This window comes from Cheilinus undulatus, linkage group 3, assembly GCF_018320785.1.
Source record: "Cheilinus undulatus linkage group 3, ASM1832078v1, whole genome shotgun sequence".
Lineage (NCBI taxonomy): Eukaryota > Metazoa > Chordata > Actinopteri > Labriformes > Labridae > Cheilinus > Cheilinus undulatus.
In genome coordinates, this window is record NC_054867.1 from 50,533,258 (window position 1) to 50,550,476 (window position 17,219).

General features: G+C 38.1%; 1 protein-coding gene across 2 annotated transcripts; it reads right to left on the reverse strand.

Moving 5' to 3' along the window:
• Positions 1–2,083: 2,083 nt before the first annotated feature.
• rbbp5 (retinoblastoma binding protein 5) lies at positions 2,084–17,219 on the reverse strand. 2 transcript variants are annotated; one of them, XM_041783122.1, is made up of 14 exons: positions 17,073–17,219; positions 15,834–15,859; positions 15,518–15,690; positions 14,969–15,109; positions 14,648–14,810; positions 13,424–13,533; positions 13,080–13,199; positions 12,652–12,805; positions 12,487–12,558; positions 11,841–11,958; positions 9,193–9,262; positions 8,686–8,921; positions 8,195–8,422; positions 2,084–2,509 (listed from the first exon to the last, which is right to left on the reverse strand). In XM_041783122.1, exons 1-14 carry the CDS (start codon positions 17,089–17,091, stop codon positions 2,457–2,459), a joined length of 1,683 nt encoding a protein of 560 aa, XP_041639056.1. In that variant the 5' UTR covers positions 17,092–17,219; the 3' UTR covers positions 2,084–2,456. The 2 variants fall into 2 exon arrangements, with proteins under 2 accessions (XP_041639056.1, XP_041639057.1); XM_041783123.1 differs by having other exon boundaries at positions 2,085–2,509; positions 8,345–8,422.

Consider the following 17,219-nt stretch of genomic DNA (forward strand, 5'->3'; position numbering starts at 1 on the left):
TTTCCTTCACATCCTGGTTTAGTCTCCCGAACATGACATACTACTTTGATCGACAGGCCAATCAACCAGTTCTCTACCGATGCTGATAGAAGCCCCGCCTTCTCCTCTCTGATTGGCCAAAAGCGGTATTAGGAAGGCTAGACAGGTGGAACTGGGCGACAGTTAAAAAAAAAAATGTGTTTCTGACAGTGAAAAATGACGCCAGTGAATCAAGAAGTGGAAACGTACAGTAGATGAGGTGATGAATGAGTAATGTCTGTTTTTACTTGATAAATGGAAGAGATAATTCCTCAGAGAAGGCAAAGCACAGCTCAGTGTAAACAGCTTGAAAATTGCTGTGGATCTCTGACAGTAAGAAATAGTTTTAAAGTGAGTACATAGAATACATATACATAAATGAGTTTTTAAATGCCATTTTCTGCTTTGAAAGCGACTTTTATAGAACCTTTCCCCCAACTTAAAGGCAGTAGAACATATCAGTATATTAGAGGGGGAAAGCTAAATTCATATAGATAAGGACAGGGAAATCATGTGTTCCCATTATGTTCCATTAAATACCCAATGACAAATCCCAAATTTGCAACAACAGCTGTTGTTTTTTCAGCTTGCACTTTACATATACTGAGAACACATGCATCTTCTTGTAAAGCATGATTATAGCTGCTGGTTCATAAAGTCAGCAATTACAACAAGCATAGTGAAACCAGTGGACATGGAAGTAACTGCTGGTCAACTCTTGTCACCCAAAGATGAGGAAATTGTTGATAAAAATAGTGAGATGTCATCTTTAATGGGTGATAGTTTAGCTCAGTGGTTGGAGTTAGCTCAATGGCTATTGCTTTCATGTACCGTATTAGTGTCAATACATTTAGGGTCTTTGAGAGTAAATTTGAAGGTATTTTAGTTTTGAGTAAAGATAAGGATGCTGGAACTTTATTGGTAATTTTGTATAATATGTATTATGTATGTTATTTGTAAATTGTACAGTTTTGTCTGAGCCTCTTTGTACAAGCTCCACATAGCTGCTGGGGAGTCCAATTTCACAAATGAGTTTATGAATTATCATGATGGATTGTAGTGCATTTCTACTGGTTTTGTGAATAAACTGATTGATGAGCAGGTGCCAATGTCTCTCCTCAACTAAATACATGAATTGAGGCAATGTTTTTCCCCCCAAAAATAACTTGATCTAGTAAAAATAAAACAAAAAAGGCATTAATTTCATTGCAGTTTGTGGCAGCCGAGCCACCAGCCCACACACGCCAGACACATCTTCCTGCAAACATTGATTAGTAGCCTAAAAACTGCTTTATTTACAGTTTTAATATCCAGGTTTGTTTGTTTTTAAGAAACTGAGACATATGTATGTAATTCAGCTCCTGTTTAAAACATTGTGAACACTAACAACTGACTGAAAAATAAACGCCTTTGAAAATGTCTTATAAATTTTAACCAATCTGCACCAGAGGTATGTTTTCAGATTGTCTGTCTCCCATTCTTCTGAAAAATATCTCAGGAATACATCAAGGTTTTGTCCTCAAACTTTGCACAAACATCCACAACGACTTAAGGATGAAATGTTAAGATTTTGGAGATAGTAGGTCAAAGATCAGAGTAATTGGGCCTCATGTTCATCCTTTGCTTATGAGGGCCACATTGCAAGAATGTTTTGAGGGATTTTTGTCAATTTTTGCACAAATGTCCACTGATAGAAGAACAAACTGATACAACTTTGGATGTTACAGGTAAAAGGTTAAGGTTACCGGCTTCATTGTTAACCCTTGCTTGTGAGCATAGTATTTCAAGATTTCTTTAAGGGATTGTCTCCACAAAGGTCCACTGTGAGTTGAAGATGATGAGGACATTTTCAAGTTACAAGGTCCAAAACTATTTCTGCTTTGCTTCTTGATCTACATTTTTAATTTCACTTTCCAGCATTTTACACCTCACAGAGACATTTAACTGTTAGCCAATAGTTCTAGTTTCTTCAGTCTGACATTATCTGGGTATAGAAAAACTATTTAATTTTTCTCCCTGTCTCAAATGTCTTTTTGTGAAGCTTTCAGGAAAGTTTGGTCTCAACAAATGAGTTCAGAACCACATGGATGCTAGTTATATATAAATCAAAAATGTTTTAATACGTATAAAAACAAGAAAGACAAAACACGCACACTATCAGGGCCCAGGCAAATCTATACAGTTTGAATCCTACAGAGACAGAGGACATGATCTCTACTGGGACCACTCTGTAGCTTCATATTCTCTTTGTCGGCTTCCGTCAGTGATCCAGGCTGAGGAGTTTTCCTGTGATGCTGTGCTCTGGCTTGAAGAGGAAAATCAGTCTGCACATCAAACAGACTGATCACTCACACAGTTTGTACACGACATCAGGCTTTGCGTCTCTTTATTTGAGTCTGCTGGTGCTTCTTCACAACTGTACACAGCAGCAGCAGCCATCAGTCCATCCCTCCAATGTCATGTTGTTTGTACGACTGTGAGACCAGACTCCCTGCAGACAAACACAGATACTATCAACATACATCATGTTCTCTCTGAAACACTCAAGTACACTCAGAGTCAATAACAGTCAGAGCTAAAATAAATATCAGCAGTTAGCTGGTACAGTTTTAGAGGAAGTTACAATCTGATTTCTAATTAGATTAATTCAGTAATACTGAAAATTTTACAACAGTTGTAGGAAAACTTTGGGGATATAGTATTACTTTGTGATGTAATCAAACCTGGACACAAATACTGACAATTTTAAAATTGTTTTGATAAAAAAATACATCACAATACTTTCTTTAACAGCAAAAGGCACTAAATTCATAGGGCTTCTCTCGTTTGATTTCAGTTCTCACTCGCATCTTCATTTAGTACAATAAAATACAATTATATGATGTTCAATTTTAGATTGAAATTTTAAGGACTGCTACCCTGCTATACTAGCGTGGCATGAAAGAGAAACATGGCTTAGAGTTAGGAGACAGCCACAAAGTGTTTACTCTGTCTGTGAAATACACTTTATACTTTAAGAAATATGCAGGAGAGCATGTACAAAATTACATCCAGTGGTCCCTAGTTAATGTGACAGCACTTACACTTTTTGGAGTCCAACTTTAGCTGCTTTCTCTGTGTAAGTAAACTAGTTAAGGTCACCAAATAAGCTGGGAAATTGTCTCAAGAAACTTACTTTTCATGCTTTGACTTTGTAATTTGTACTGTCTAAAGCTAGGCCGTTTTACTTCCAGTTAGGATAAAAACCTGCTTTTATTTTGAAAGAAAAAAGAAACTTTTGGTACATCAAAAGTAGTGGCATTTTATTTTTAACAGGAAAAATACCTGCTATGGATCAAAAAGTAGTGGAAATCTCTGAAGAAAGCAGTAAAATAAGGAATATCCGTGATATCAAAAGGTGCAGATGACTTTTGATTTGTCCACCGAGCTATCTGTGAGTTTTTTAAAATAAAGTGGGACTTCAATATAGGCAGTATTTTTGTGCTTTTATTAGATAGGGGAGGGCAGTGGATAGAGTCGGAAACAGGGTCAAGAGTGGGGGAGAGACATGCGGTAAAGGGCCTCAGGCCGGATTCAAACCCAGGCCACCAGCGTACATGGGGAGCACCTTTAACCACTAGGCCACCTGCTCCCCATGATGCCAATTCTTAAACAACCATTTCATACTGATCACTAGTTCATAAAGTAATGTTGATTTATACACCTGAAAATGTGTTTTGACTCCATTGATCATGGATAATTTCAAAGATAATAACATATATGCATGATTAATTAACTTAAATTTTTGATTAAAACAGAATTAATTAAGACATTGAAAGCATTTTTACATACAATTCAGTCAGACAAAAACAGAAACAGAGAAGACAGGACCTGAGCAGCGCTGCTACAGACACACGTTCATGTCACACGAAAAGCCCAAAAGGAGCGAGGTGGGATTGGGAGCAGGAGGGTCAGAGGCCAAGCAGGAAGTAGACGTAGACTAGCCAGCTAGCCCGCAGGGAAACAAGCCGCACCAACCCACCATTCAGCCACGTCAACACCCAACTGCCAACTACAAACCAACATCACCAAAGTTTAAAACCACCGCAAATTAGTCAGAGGGAGGCTGAGGTTAGCAGAGGTTAAATAAAGCCACAGTCTGAGGGATGCAGAAGGTTACAAATCCCATATATCTCATCTAATACATATATATTTAGATTAATATTTGTAAAATTATTTTATGGAAAATTTCCTTTTACAGATCCTAAATGATAAGTATTTTTAGGCACAGAAATACAATTAGGACTAAAAATAGCCTTATGTTTGTCTCTATCTCACAATTTTCTGACTTCCTTCATCAATATTTTGAATGTGAAGACTCAAAAAGGCTAAGAATATAAAATAATATTTTTAGCTTCAGATGAACCACAGTGCTCTACAAGTGTCCTACAGCTGCAGGACAGCAATCATTGGGTTTCTTAGAAATGCTTTAATTTTCAGTATGCACCAGTGAGGTTTTTTTCATGCAGCAGGTGTGCAATTTCAGCTTTTTATTTTGGTGGTTTGGGGCTTTTATTTTGGACTTTTTATTTCTGAGTAACACTTTCTGAGTATAAAGACAGCAGAGTTTCTTTCAACAGATGTTCTTTACTTCATTCACATAATATATACATACTACTGAGCCACTAAGCTTAATTTAAAGCAGCTTTTAGCTGGGAAATAGAAGAAAGACTAGCTGAAAGTTCAGCCAAGTTACATCATAGTTTAACTATGTCAGAGCAGGCATGTAAACTCTGAGGCACCTGTTATACATAAGATAGACCTCAGTACACGAACACAAAGAGCCACACATGCTAAAAATAACAGCTGGATTAATGCTATTTACCAAAGAGAAAGGGGGAATTTAGTGAGAATTTTATGTGTTGAATGTCCCTGAAAAAGCTACTCAAGTTTACAAAAAGTGGATAACAGAGAACAGTTTAATTATAAGACAATGGTAGGATTACAGCATTTATCATCAATTTTCCTCTTATATGATGGCAAGAATTAGAACCAGTGTGACTACAACAATGTGAACCTGAGCTATATTAAACAAATCTGAAACAAAGCTGCATTAGAGTATTTATAAAGACAGCAACAGGTTGCATTAGTGTTTCAGAAGGAGCATTACAAAGAGTGCTGCAGGGATTAAATAATATTGAGGCCAACCTAGAATTTTAGCACTGCACAGGTTCTGTTAGCAAACATCTAGGGCAGAACAAGTAGCTCCTAAAAAAAGGTATCACTGATAAGGTGTTAAAGACAGAGTTACTGCAAGCTTTCAAAAATCAAATATAAAACTTTTTAAGACCTGAACTACAATTAAAAAAAATCGAATTTTTGCATAGTGAACAGTGAAAATTGAGAGGCATATGAGCTTTCTCAGTACAACAGACCAGGAGAATAATTATGCAATAGCCTGTGGAGGAAGATGTTTAAAATCATATAAGGCTGGCTAGAAAACAAAGATTGGATAAGAACATGTCTTAGTCAAAGTGCCTTCTAAAATCTAAGACCTCTTACTGATAAAATTCAGACTTTCTAAGCCTTTCAAGGCATTAGATTTCATTGGCAACTGAAGACATTACAAGAATCTGCAGGAACCCTGCATATAGATAAATTCAAAGTTTAGGTCTGTTACATAATTTAGACTGTCATGTCCTCTAGACCGTGGCTTCACAGCAGGCGGGGGTTCTGTCAGCGAACTGTGCTGTTGTCTGGTGTTGTTGGGTGGGGTTGAGAGGGAGGTGGGTGTTCGTGTTGGGTTGAAGCAGAACAGGGATAGGGGTGTCTATGATCATGTTTACACCTGGTATTAACATGTGTACTGGATGATCTGATCACAAGTGAACAGATCTGAGCACACCAGTTTATTCTCACTTATCAACTGATTCTTAAAAAAGATGCAAAGTTAGCAAAGACACGGAACGAAAAGGAAACAGATAATTGACACAGTTGTCTCTTTTGACGAGAGATGCCTTTGATCGTGAAGTCTGTTGTTACTCTATTAATCTCTGAATCATAAGTGAGTGCACATCCTTTACAGCAGACAGGTCTCTTAATAGTGACAAAAGAACATATAGTAGATCTCTTTTCTGATACAAATGTGTTCTCACTGTGCTATATTTTTCTAAACTACAGCGATCCACTTATGGCTCACATCTCTGTTTACAAAAAAAAAAAAAAACATCACCAATTAACTACATGAATAAAAAAGGATGATTCGTCTCAAATTTTTTATCTCAAACCAGCTGTAATGTAGATACTGAATCACTTAAGTATAACACGTGAGTGATCTGCTAGTAAGCATGAGTTGTGTTCAGGACACATTTGCATACACAAGATGTGAGAATGTGGAATTGAAGTCTTTAGTGTGGTTTACATTCGGGGTCCGGGCCTGGATCTGAGTACACTCGGGCCTAAAGTCCAGTTCCACTTAATTATTGTGAATGCAAGCGTGCCATGCTTGAGCACCGGCCTCCAGTTCCTTTGAAGAGGTGGACAAGGGCATGATACTTTGGAGGTGTGACGCTACCAGGTCTGACTACTGAATAGTCTTCAGTAAGTAAATTTGTAAAGGCAATTCTTTACGGCTCCTGTCTCTTCAAAAACAAATCTGTTAGGGATGAACGACTTTGAATAAGTATCTAACTGAGATTACTCTGACTCATATTGCAAATATTATATGAAGCGATGTATTTTAGGGAATTAGCTTGTTTTATGTCATTCTCATTCTTAATAAGAAAAATATTTAAAAAGAGGAAAGTATTTTGCAAACTATTCTAGAAAAAAATAACCTCAAATGTTTGAATGGAGTCTGGAAAAGAAAAAATAATGTATTAACTGTTATTTAGACACAATACACCTTTTGCAATTTGAAAATTGCAGTAGGACGTATTGCAGCTTTATCTAAATTTCAATTAATTATCCAGCCTCCATGCAGCACAGGCCTATATCCTCCACTGAGCTGCATGGTAGATATGAAAGTAGTAAGAGGGTCGTCACTGGCATCATAAAACTCATAAAAACACCTGTAATAGCCTGCAGGATGGGCTCCAGAACAAAAATGTGTCATCTAAACACACCGATCAGAAGACTGTGATCCAAAACAGTTCATTGGGAATGCATTCCAAACAAGAGAAGCGGTTAAATTTAACTGTTCTTCTGATCAGTGTCCATGTACGCACTGATTCCTATTGTTCTTCCTGGTCAGGGTTATTCTGTTCTATCTACACACGCCTGCCTCTCTCTTTAGCTCGTCCTGCAGTCTATCACTGTCCCTGTGTTTATCAACAACAGACATTTTTACCACTGAGTTCTTGGTTTAATATGGGAGAAAAAAAAACTTTTTTAGATTCATCCTGGAATAAAGAAAAAGAAGACACTGTCATCTAACGTTATATACAGGAGAGAGGAGGAGGATTAAATCTATCTCACACAGTGAGGGGACTAGTAAAGACAGCGTGCTCACCAAAAACCAGACTCAGACTAATAACGGAGAAATAAATCACAGCAGGACATCAGTTCTGATTAAACTGAGTCTCACTTAGGGAAAAAATCCAAGCACTTTGTAAACCCCTTTTTCAAAAGTGCTATACAAATGAAGAATTATCATCATGATTTAAGTTATTAGAAAAAAAATGTGCTTGACTCATTGTACTTATCTTATCATCATTGGCTGCAGATACTGTCAACTTTGTTGATGAAGTAATACTAAACAGAGGTGAATTTCTTACAATTACAGCCCATTTGTATTTATGTTAAAGGGAAGGAACAACTTCCTCTGCTGTTTATGACTGTTATGATTAAATTGTTAATGTTTGATGAACTTCATAATCAGATCACTATACCTAGTATCAACGGAAACAGCGCATTTTAACTAAGAAATATTTTGACTGTTTTGAAAGAATAATGCACGTGTAGACAGCTAACGTGGTCTTAGTGTATTCTCAGTGTGCCTTAAATGTGTCAGCAGCTGTATTTATGGCTCTTCATTCACATATGACTGGATCACTCAGTTCACGTGCTAATACCAGGTGTAAATAGGACCTTGGATGCAGACTGGGTTGGTGAGGTGTCAGTCAGACTAGCAGGGCTGCAGGACTAGCAGAGCTCCCAGATTCAGCAGCAGCAGGGCAGGTGGCTGTGGCATGCTTACCTGTGGCCAGGCCCCCCTCTGCTCTCCCCTTCATCCCTCCTCCTCCTCCTCCTCCTCCTAGTGGGCCAGAGCTGCCCAGGGCCTCCATGGGGAAGGAGGACCGTTCGCCCCTGTAGGGCTTGGGCCTGAAGGGGAAGTCTTTGTCTTTACCTTTGGAGCCTTTGGGCCGGCCTGCTGTCTTCTTCTTGGACTTTCCATCGCCCTTCACGCCCAGCAGAGGGTGCACCTCTGGAGATAGACAGGATATAGATGCTGTTAAAGGTGTGCTACACAAAACTCAACAAACTGGGGGCAATCAAGTCATGTTTGAGCAAAGCTTAATCCATCAAGGATGGATTGAGTTTAAAGACAACTGAAAACTGCTCAAGTTATGAATAGCGGCTTCCTTCAGTTAAAACAATCAAACATCCTGGACGGAGTCTAACAATGCTAAAGAAATCTCACCCTGACCCCCATCTACTGTATGTTTAAAGTTGTGTTTTTCCTCTCACCATCACTGGGCACCCCCGGGAGTTCGACAGTGGTAGTGCGAGCTTTCTTCTTGGCCGGTCCACCCTCTGATGAAGGCTGTCGCTGCTTTTTGTCTCCTCCAGCCAGCGCATCCTCTGGGGTAGCAGTCTGAACTGAGGCATCTGGTGGAGGGCCAAAGGGGTTTTCCTCTGGATCTTCCACTTCAGGAGCAATGGGGAGGTACAGCAGGGCCTTATAGTCCTCTAGCTCCTCATCACTACAGGGTAAAAACAGAAATCATGCCGTCTTAAAAGGAAAGCATTACCCTATAATTCCTTTTCTCCAAATGCCGCCATTGCTTTTAGATTTAAGGATGATTTTAACTATTCTAATGACTGCAGGCATTATGTGGTTTATTTAACAGCTCATTAACAAACTCTGATGGGTTTCTTTGTAACACAGGTATTGAAAATAATCAGAAAATGAAGTCTTGGAGGGTTTTGACCTTTCAGGGATTAAATCAGGACTCCTGTTTTATTGTTTCTCACCTGCTGCAAAATGCCACAATGGGATCCACAGTGGTGACGTCCACCTCCTCATCCTCTGCAGCGTCTGCACCTGAAACAAGAACATTACATCATGCGTGAAGCATTCAGGAAGCAGTAGAGAAAGCAATGAGATCAGTGCATGACACAGTGCATGGGTCACAGTCTAGTAGTCTTCCCTAAACTTATAGGGTCGCAGACCAGTGTGCATTGGGTCCTTAACTGTCAAGACAGAATGCAAAAAATGACTACATTCCAGGGTTGGAATTTTACTTTTTGGAACTGTGGCTTGGGAATTCAAAAATCTACCAGCCAGTCACTCCACTAGCCACTTTTTAACAGTCAATATAATGTGATGAGGAATGGTATAATAATCAAGGCTTGTAGTATTCAAGTTAAAGGGTATTCAATGAAGAAAAGCGTTTCAGTAGCATTTTTATGCATTATGAGTGTCAGATTTTCAAAAAACAAATATTTTGTGCAGGAATCCTGCAATCTCACATCAGAATTTAGGCCTTGTTTAATTATCTTGGACTTAAGATGAGCAAAACATCTGTTCAAAGACACCTTTAGCAGCTAGACCAGCTGTAGAACTACTCATGTGATAATAAGTCAAACCATCACAGCACACAGCTGGCTGTTAACATCAGACAGCAGCTCTTGAACAGGGAGGAGGAGGCAGGGATCTTTGTTCAGTGAGCGTGTAGGTCTGCTCTGTTCTGACCATGAAGTCAGCAGGAACAAGCAGAAAACCGGGACTCATTTCATGCTGTCTACTTTCATAAAATCATTCTGTAACATTACTTTGATTTACCTGCCCCAGTGGCTGGTAGGTGAAGCAAATTCACCAGACACTGCTCAAAATACTATCATTTGGCTGGTGGTGGGTGAAATTTTCCCAGCCTGCTACATTCATTTTCTTAATTAAGATATAATCTGTGCTCTTTTTGCTTCATAGAAAGCTCGTCTTTAACAACTTTTGATTGGGCTCTCTTTGTCCTCATTCAGTTTTGTATCCATAAGGAAGTCAAGTGACTTTGGCTCATAACATTAAAAATACAAAGTTAAACACAAAAACTAATATAAATTCCTTTTCAATTTTCTTAGCTCAATAAATGCTCCACTTACAAATGTTGTATTTTGTCTTTACACTAAGCTGACTGCCTCTTTTTTTACCATTTATTTCATTAAAACATATTTAATAGTAAAAAAAAATTAAAAAACAGTTTTTTAAAAACAGCCCCATCATAAGTTGAAGCATATAAAATAGTTAAAAATAAGCTCCTCATTACTACAAAGTTAAAATCTTGCTGTTAAAAATATTAAATGAAATTTATTTGACCAACATAAGATTATAAAATAGCATGACACTCATAGGGGATTTTTACACATGTTTAAAATGTAAATTCTGTGGCAGTATATGCTGTATTTCAGTGGTTTGGGTCCCAGTGGAACTGCAACCGTTTCACTTTTAGGAATCCCCGTCTACTATATGCACTCTAATGCAACAATTGCAAATATTCTAATTAGATACTGCAGTTAAAGAGACTTAAAGAAAAACCAACTGACTGCCAAGCAATCATGGAAAAAAAACTAACGGCGGAGGAGAGCAGACAATGAATTAATTTACTTTTCTGTTTTGATAAAAATATATAATGCAATAAAATGAGACTGGATGAAATAGAATTTAGACACATAATTGCTATGATATTACATGCACTTAACTGAAAAATGCTGGTGACAATTAGTCCAGCAGCCACTGACAAGAAATTTAATTTTAGTTAACACCATTACTAACATATACAAGCAGATTAAAAGTCATTTTTTACGATTAAGACTAAGAAATAACATACTATTATAAGGCCATCATTTTCAAAGGGAAGTCTTTTTTATCAGTATCATTGTACTTCTTGTTATCGACATGTTGTGAATACATATTTAAAGAAACGTTGGCTCAATCTCAATACATCTCGTCCCTACCCCTATACTTTGCATGTCCATGTTTAGGGGGTAGGGATTCCTGATTCTTATTGGAATGGAGGGAAATGCTAGGGCTACAAGGCCCTTCAAACAGAGAGGCACACTCCAAACCAAATGTTCCAAAACCTCTGGAATCATCAACAAGATCCAGAAATTACAACAATCCACTATCATGATTAAATGTTGTTTTGATGCATGTGGTCCTTTTAAAGGTCACATATTATGCAAAATACACTTTTTCAGGCTTTTCTAACAAAAAAAAATGTGGCCTGTCCACAATCCACACTTCACAGACATGTTTTGGGGACCTCTGAGACCAATAAAAACTTGTCTTAAAGGGATAAAATATGTGACCTTTAATTAAGGAAAAGCCTCAAGGAAAACCTAAACACTCATGGTAGAAATGTCTGGTATTTTTGTCATGTCTGTTTATGTAAATGCAGTCGAGGACTACTGATTATGTATCAAGGACTTGGAGGATCGTTCTGTTTTATAGGGGAACTCGGAAATGAAAAGGGTATAACTTAGGAATGGGACTAAGACCGTTTATACACACTAACCATGAGAGTCCCAATTGAATAAACAACATTTATGACTAAAACTAAAAGGAAACTACCACAGTCCTCTGTGTGCTTGAAATGAAATCATCAGTCAGCTGAAGTGTTTTCTACCTGTCTGCTCAGGTTCACTCTTATCTTCATCCTCGATGTCGAATTCAGACTCTCTTTCCTCATACTCCACATTTTCATCCAGCTCTTTAAAGTCTGGGGCAAAAGCGCTCCAGTTTTCCTGCAGACAAACAAAACAGTTAACCATTGCTCATACACTTTGTAAGACAAACATGGTACATTTTTAGACATAACTTGAAAGTCTAAATGATCTGTTTTGAGTTTCCTGACACTATGTTTATGGTTTTGTATTAAAATTAATTCATGCCTAAGCGCTGGTGGCCTAGCAGTTTGGTCAAACCCCATGTACAAAAGCTGTAGTCTTCCAAGGAGGTTGCCCAGGTTCAAATCTGACTTTCTGTCATTCCACACTCTCTCCCCTGATTTTACACTCTCCACTGTCCTAACCTAATAAAAGCAAATGCCAAAAACAACCTGATTCGAATACTGTAACACTATTTTACAAAAACTTGGTGGACACTGCACACTTAATTGGAGGGTTATTTTTAACATATGTGACCAAACTAATGTGTTATATGAGGGCAAAATCTTTAATTATCAGAAACATGGGTGATATAGACCAAATACAATCCATTTCTGACACTGTTTACTCATGTCCATCCAGTATTTACTGTCAGCTTTTACTCACCACTTGGTTCTGAGCCCAGATGGACACCACTCCACTGGAGATGGAGGCGATAATTGGACGGACAGGATGCCACTGGAAAGGGGCATTCAGTGAATTAAATGGATGTTGTACCAATATTTACTCTGCATATTCTTGGAATGAGGCAGACTTTCATGACATTCTTACAGCGACATCCAGCAGCAACTCTCCTCTGGTCCCATGCAAGATCTTCACCAGGTTGCCGATGCTCTTTTCCCAGATGTAGAGAGCATGCTGCCGAGCTGAGCCTGCAACGATGTACTCACCATCTCCAGAGAAACAGCAGCGTTTCCATGGAGTCCTAAAGACAGAAAGAAGACAAACAAACTCTGATCAGAGGAGGAGGTACAGAGGCACTGTAAAATTTAACAATTTCAGCATAAGCCCCTGAAACTTTTAATTCAAGGCAGTATTATCCAGCCAAATCTTATCCCTTGTTAATTTTCTCAGAGTGCCAAGCAAACTAAAAATTCTTTTACATAAGATTTTCCTATTAGCAAAATTCAACAAGCCATTTCAAACAGGAAGAAATTTTTTCAGCATATGTATTGAAACTTTGTTCTGTGTTTTCATACCTGTTAACCAAGTCCTGTAGTTTCTGCATGGGTTCAGGTTCACCGTCTCTGCCGCAGGTCAGTATCTCCCTGCCGTCATAAACCCTGATGATTCTGTCTGCTGTGTTTATGAGGAAGCAACTGCAAGGAAAAAAAAAGACAAAAATGGTAGAATTAAAGGCAGGAGGAAAGAATGTGGGGAAATATTGCAGCTTGGGTTTTTACAGTAAATTCCTTTATTTTCTTGAATTCTTGAATTCTTCTTTGTGACTATAATGAAGATCTTTCTATTCTTAAAACTGTATAGCCTAAAATATGTTCACCTTTAGGACTAGACATAGAGAAGAAACATTACTGCCTCTTACCTTCCCTTACGTGCAAATTCAATAGATTTGATGGCTGTGGTGTTGCTGGTGCCAGTTGTAACCCTAAAAGAAGCAACCAGCTCCTGTGTGTTTGTCTTCAACACAAGGATCTGTAACAACAGGTGGACAGAGATGTGTCAGTGAAATAGCAACAACAGTAGAAAAACCTTTATGAACACTAAAGTCTTCATTCAAATTTGATTGGAGGAAATTTACAAATATTTAGGACTCAGGAAAGCTTGACTGGCCAATCTTTTTCATATTTTACTGAAGCGCAACAATTCACTGCAAGGACTTTTCTCAAACCACTTCTTGCACCCTCTCCCCCAGTACTTCCACTTTGTATGCACGTTCATGTGGATCAAATCACCACATTGAGCACCATCCAAAAGAAACACTGTTAAACCCTCAGGCAAGTCTGCAACAATGCTGACTTAGGGCACACTCATACTAGGCCCAGGTGCCCCGTGCTGTAGCTAGCTGCTGTATTAATCGCAACGCAAATTGAGATTAAATCACAATATGGCCTGCAGCAATTTTCAAATTGCAGAAGCTGCAATATTTCTTTAACCTGAAATTTGTGTCAAAATACCAGTCTAAAAGTTTTTTTACTTTGCAGAAAAGACATTATGCATTACATAACATGCAGTTATTTTAGTGGCATATTTTTAGAATAGTGTATAAAAAAATCCTATCTTCCTAATTTTTGTCTGTTTTTCTTGTTAAATATGAGAGTTGTAATCAAAATTATCACTCCCTTTAATACAACAGTTCATATCCAATTTGCAAAATAAGTCAACATCATCACAATTAGATATTTTTTCAAAAATGTCCAGCCCTGGTTTAATCTAATATTGTGTTGGTTATAGTATAAAATGAATTATTGCTTGTTTTTGTTGAAAAATACATGAGATGAGGAACTTAAGAAATAACCGCATATTAAATCACAATCACAATATTGGGTAAAAATATCGCAATTAGATTCTTTTCCTAAATCGTTCAGCCCTATGCTGTATCATAATATATTCCCTTCATTGGTGGGCGTGCAGACTGATGGAGTTCACTACATGTTGGAGTCCAAGTGTGGAGAAACGGATTTCAGGAAGGCCTTAAATCTCCCATTTTTTTGTCAGTGAAAGAGTATTTACTTGAGCTGTCATGAAGACATTTCTGCATGAAAGAAAGGTGCATCATGGTAAATCTTTATCTGATAAAAAGTCTTACCTTTCCCTTGGCGTTGCCGGTGTATATGTATTCCCCTCGCCTGTCGAAGGCTGCCACCACATTCAAATCTGAGTCGTCATCCACAGGTAGAACAACATGTTTAGAGTCTGACAGAGTCAGCAAGACTGGAGCTGACTTCATAGGACACACGAGCACCTTGTCCCTGAAAATATAACAGCTTAATGTTTGAACACTGAAAAAAACTGATAGTTGAATTCATTTATGATCATGACAATCACCAAACTGTGTTTCTGATCAAAAGTTTAGCTTCAGAATAGTTTAGGTTAATCTTGCATGGATGGAAACTCTCAAGTGGCTCACATGTCTCTGGGGTGATACTGGAGTTTCAGGATTGGCGATGGGAAACGAAACCTCTGGTCACAGTCTCCAGTCAGGACATCCCACTGAGAGACTATGTTGTCTGTGGAAGCACTCACCAGCTTGTGGCCATCTCGACTCCAGCTGCAAACACACACAGAGCAATAAATCGCACTGTAATTTATCATTAAACATGACAGAACCTAAACTTAAGAGGCTTGCAGTTTCTCCCTCTGCTCTTGATCTATCTGCAACAGACACTGAAGTTAACATGTGTATCTTAATGAGATGCTAAAGGGACCAGTGAGTAAATGAGAACAGTTAGCAGTGACATAAAGCAAAGCAGAAAGACAGAGACTCTCAGCTTGCAGAAGCAGTCCAATCTAACTTAAAAATAACAGGTGATATAACGCTGAAGCAGTTTGTATCAAAAGAGCATCAAAGTATTGAAAATGTGGCGGTTATCGTGCATGCATCTTCAAGAGGAAGCTGGTATGGAAACCAGGGTAAGGAAGTGCCTAAGTATATCAGTGCATGTGCTTCATGTCTCACCATAAAGAGCAGACTGGGTGAATATGTGCACTGATAATTTTGGCGATGCCTCGTGTGAGAAAGTCCCAGATGACGATGCGGCCGTCATTGCAGCCTACAGCCAGCAGGGTTCCCCAGCGGTTGAAGGTGCAGGTGAGGGCCATACTGATACAGTCCAGAGTGCCATCTGCCTCCTAAAAAAAAGCATGATGAAAGCCAGAGAATGTACATCACAAAAAAACACCACTAAAGCTACTTTTTAATCAATGTTTAAACGGTTTGCAGAATTTTTTTTTTTACCAGAAATCTGGTCAAACATTAAGAGCTTGCTGCTTACCTCTGGGTAGTTCTGCCCAAACGATTCTAGGAAAGGACAATCAAAAGATACGGAGATGAGAAACACAAAACAATCCAGGTGTGGAAAAAAACACACACGCAGTTTAAATCAGAGATAACTTACAACAATCACAGAATAAAGTCAGTAATTGCAATAAGCAGAAGATCGTTTAAGTGTTTGCAAAAAGACAACTCATATGTATGTTAAATTCCCTCAAAGAATACATACATTTATTCACAGGAGATGTGAGAATTCTAGAGCAAAAAACTGTATTTTTGAACAAAAATCTTTGACAGTAATTCAGAGGTAAAACATCAATGTTATTTATACATTTTTTACAGGTAAAAAAAAGAGGGGATGTTTCTCACATTCAACAATTTCAAGGGGAAAGAAAAAGTATTATCAGTAAAACTAACCAACAAATAAAAACCATAAAGAAAGAGAATACAAACAAGTAATAATACTGAAATAACATCCCAGATATGCTTATATAAAGCATAATCTAAAAAGATGCATTTTTATTTGTGTTACCAATCAAATCAGTCATGTTTAGCTCAAAGTCTCCGATCAAATGACATGATTTGAACAGACTACATTTGTCAGTTTACTGCACAGACCTTTGCAAACCCAGATTCAAATACTTCCATATAAAAGCTAATTGAATCCCTCTGTCTTTCTATCCCCACTCCTAAAAGGTGCAACAAACTCCCACTATTAACAGAAACCAGCAATCATAACATACATGCTCCTTTATATTAAACCTTTTGTCTGAATAATTGTGCTACGAGCTGTCATATGAACCAGGTATATGATATATTACACAAATTCCATACAATTTCAATAACTTACAGTGTTTAATACGGGAGGAATAAATAAATATGATGAAATTTCCAATACAACGTAAAAGTGATAGGTAATAAAACCATTAAATTCAAACTGAAAATAAGACAATGTATGGAGGCTAATGGAAGCTAAAGTCCACTGTGTAACAAAGCTCTTTAACTAACCCATATGTACATATAGACTCGAATTAAAGCTAGTGAAGCAAATTAAAGTGATTTTATTCCATAGATATCGTCGCGTGAATCTAAAAATAGCAGTGAATACAGATTTGACACGTAGCGGTTGATGTTACAATGCTAAGCTAAAGCTCAATGCTAACCATAACAAGAGCATAGCGTTAACGATGCAGGAATAAAGAGGTGTTTCAATGAAATATAAATATATTCTGGTAATTACCGAGCAGTTCTAGATTCATAGCTGGACGATAGAGGACCCGAACGTCCTTAACGGTTCGTTTTCAGAGAAAATTTCACTTAATTTCACTCGTATTCACTTCTTCTGTGACTGCCCGGGGGGACTGGCGCCGAGCGTCGTGCGAGGACC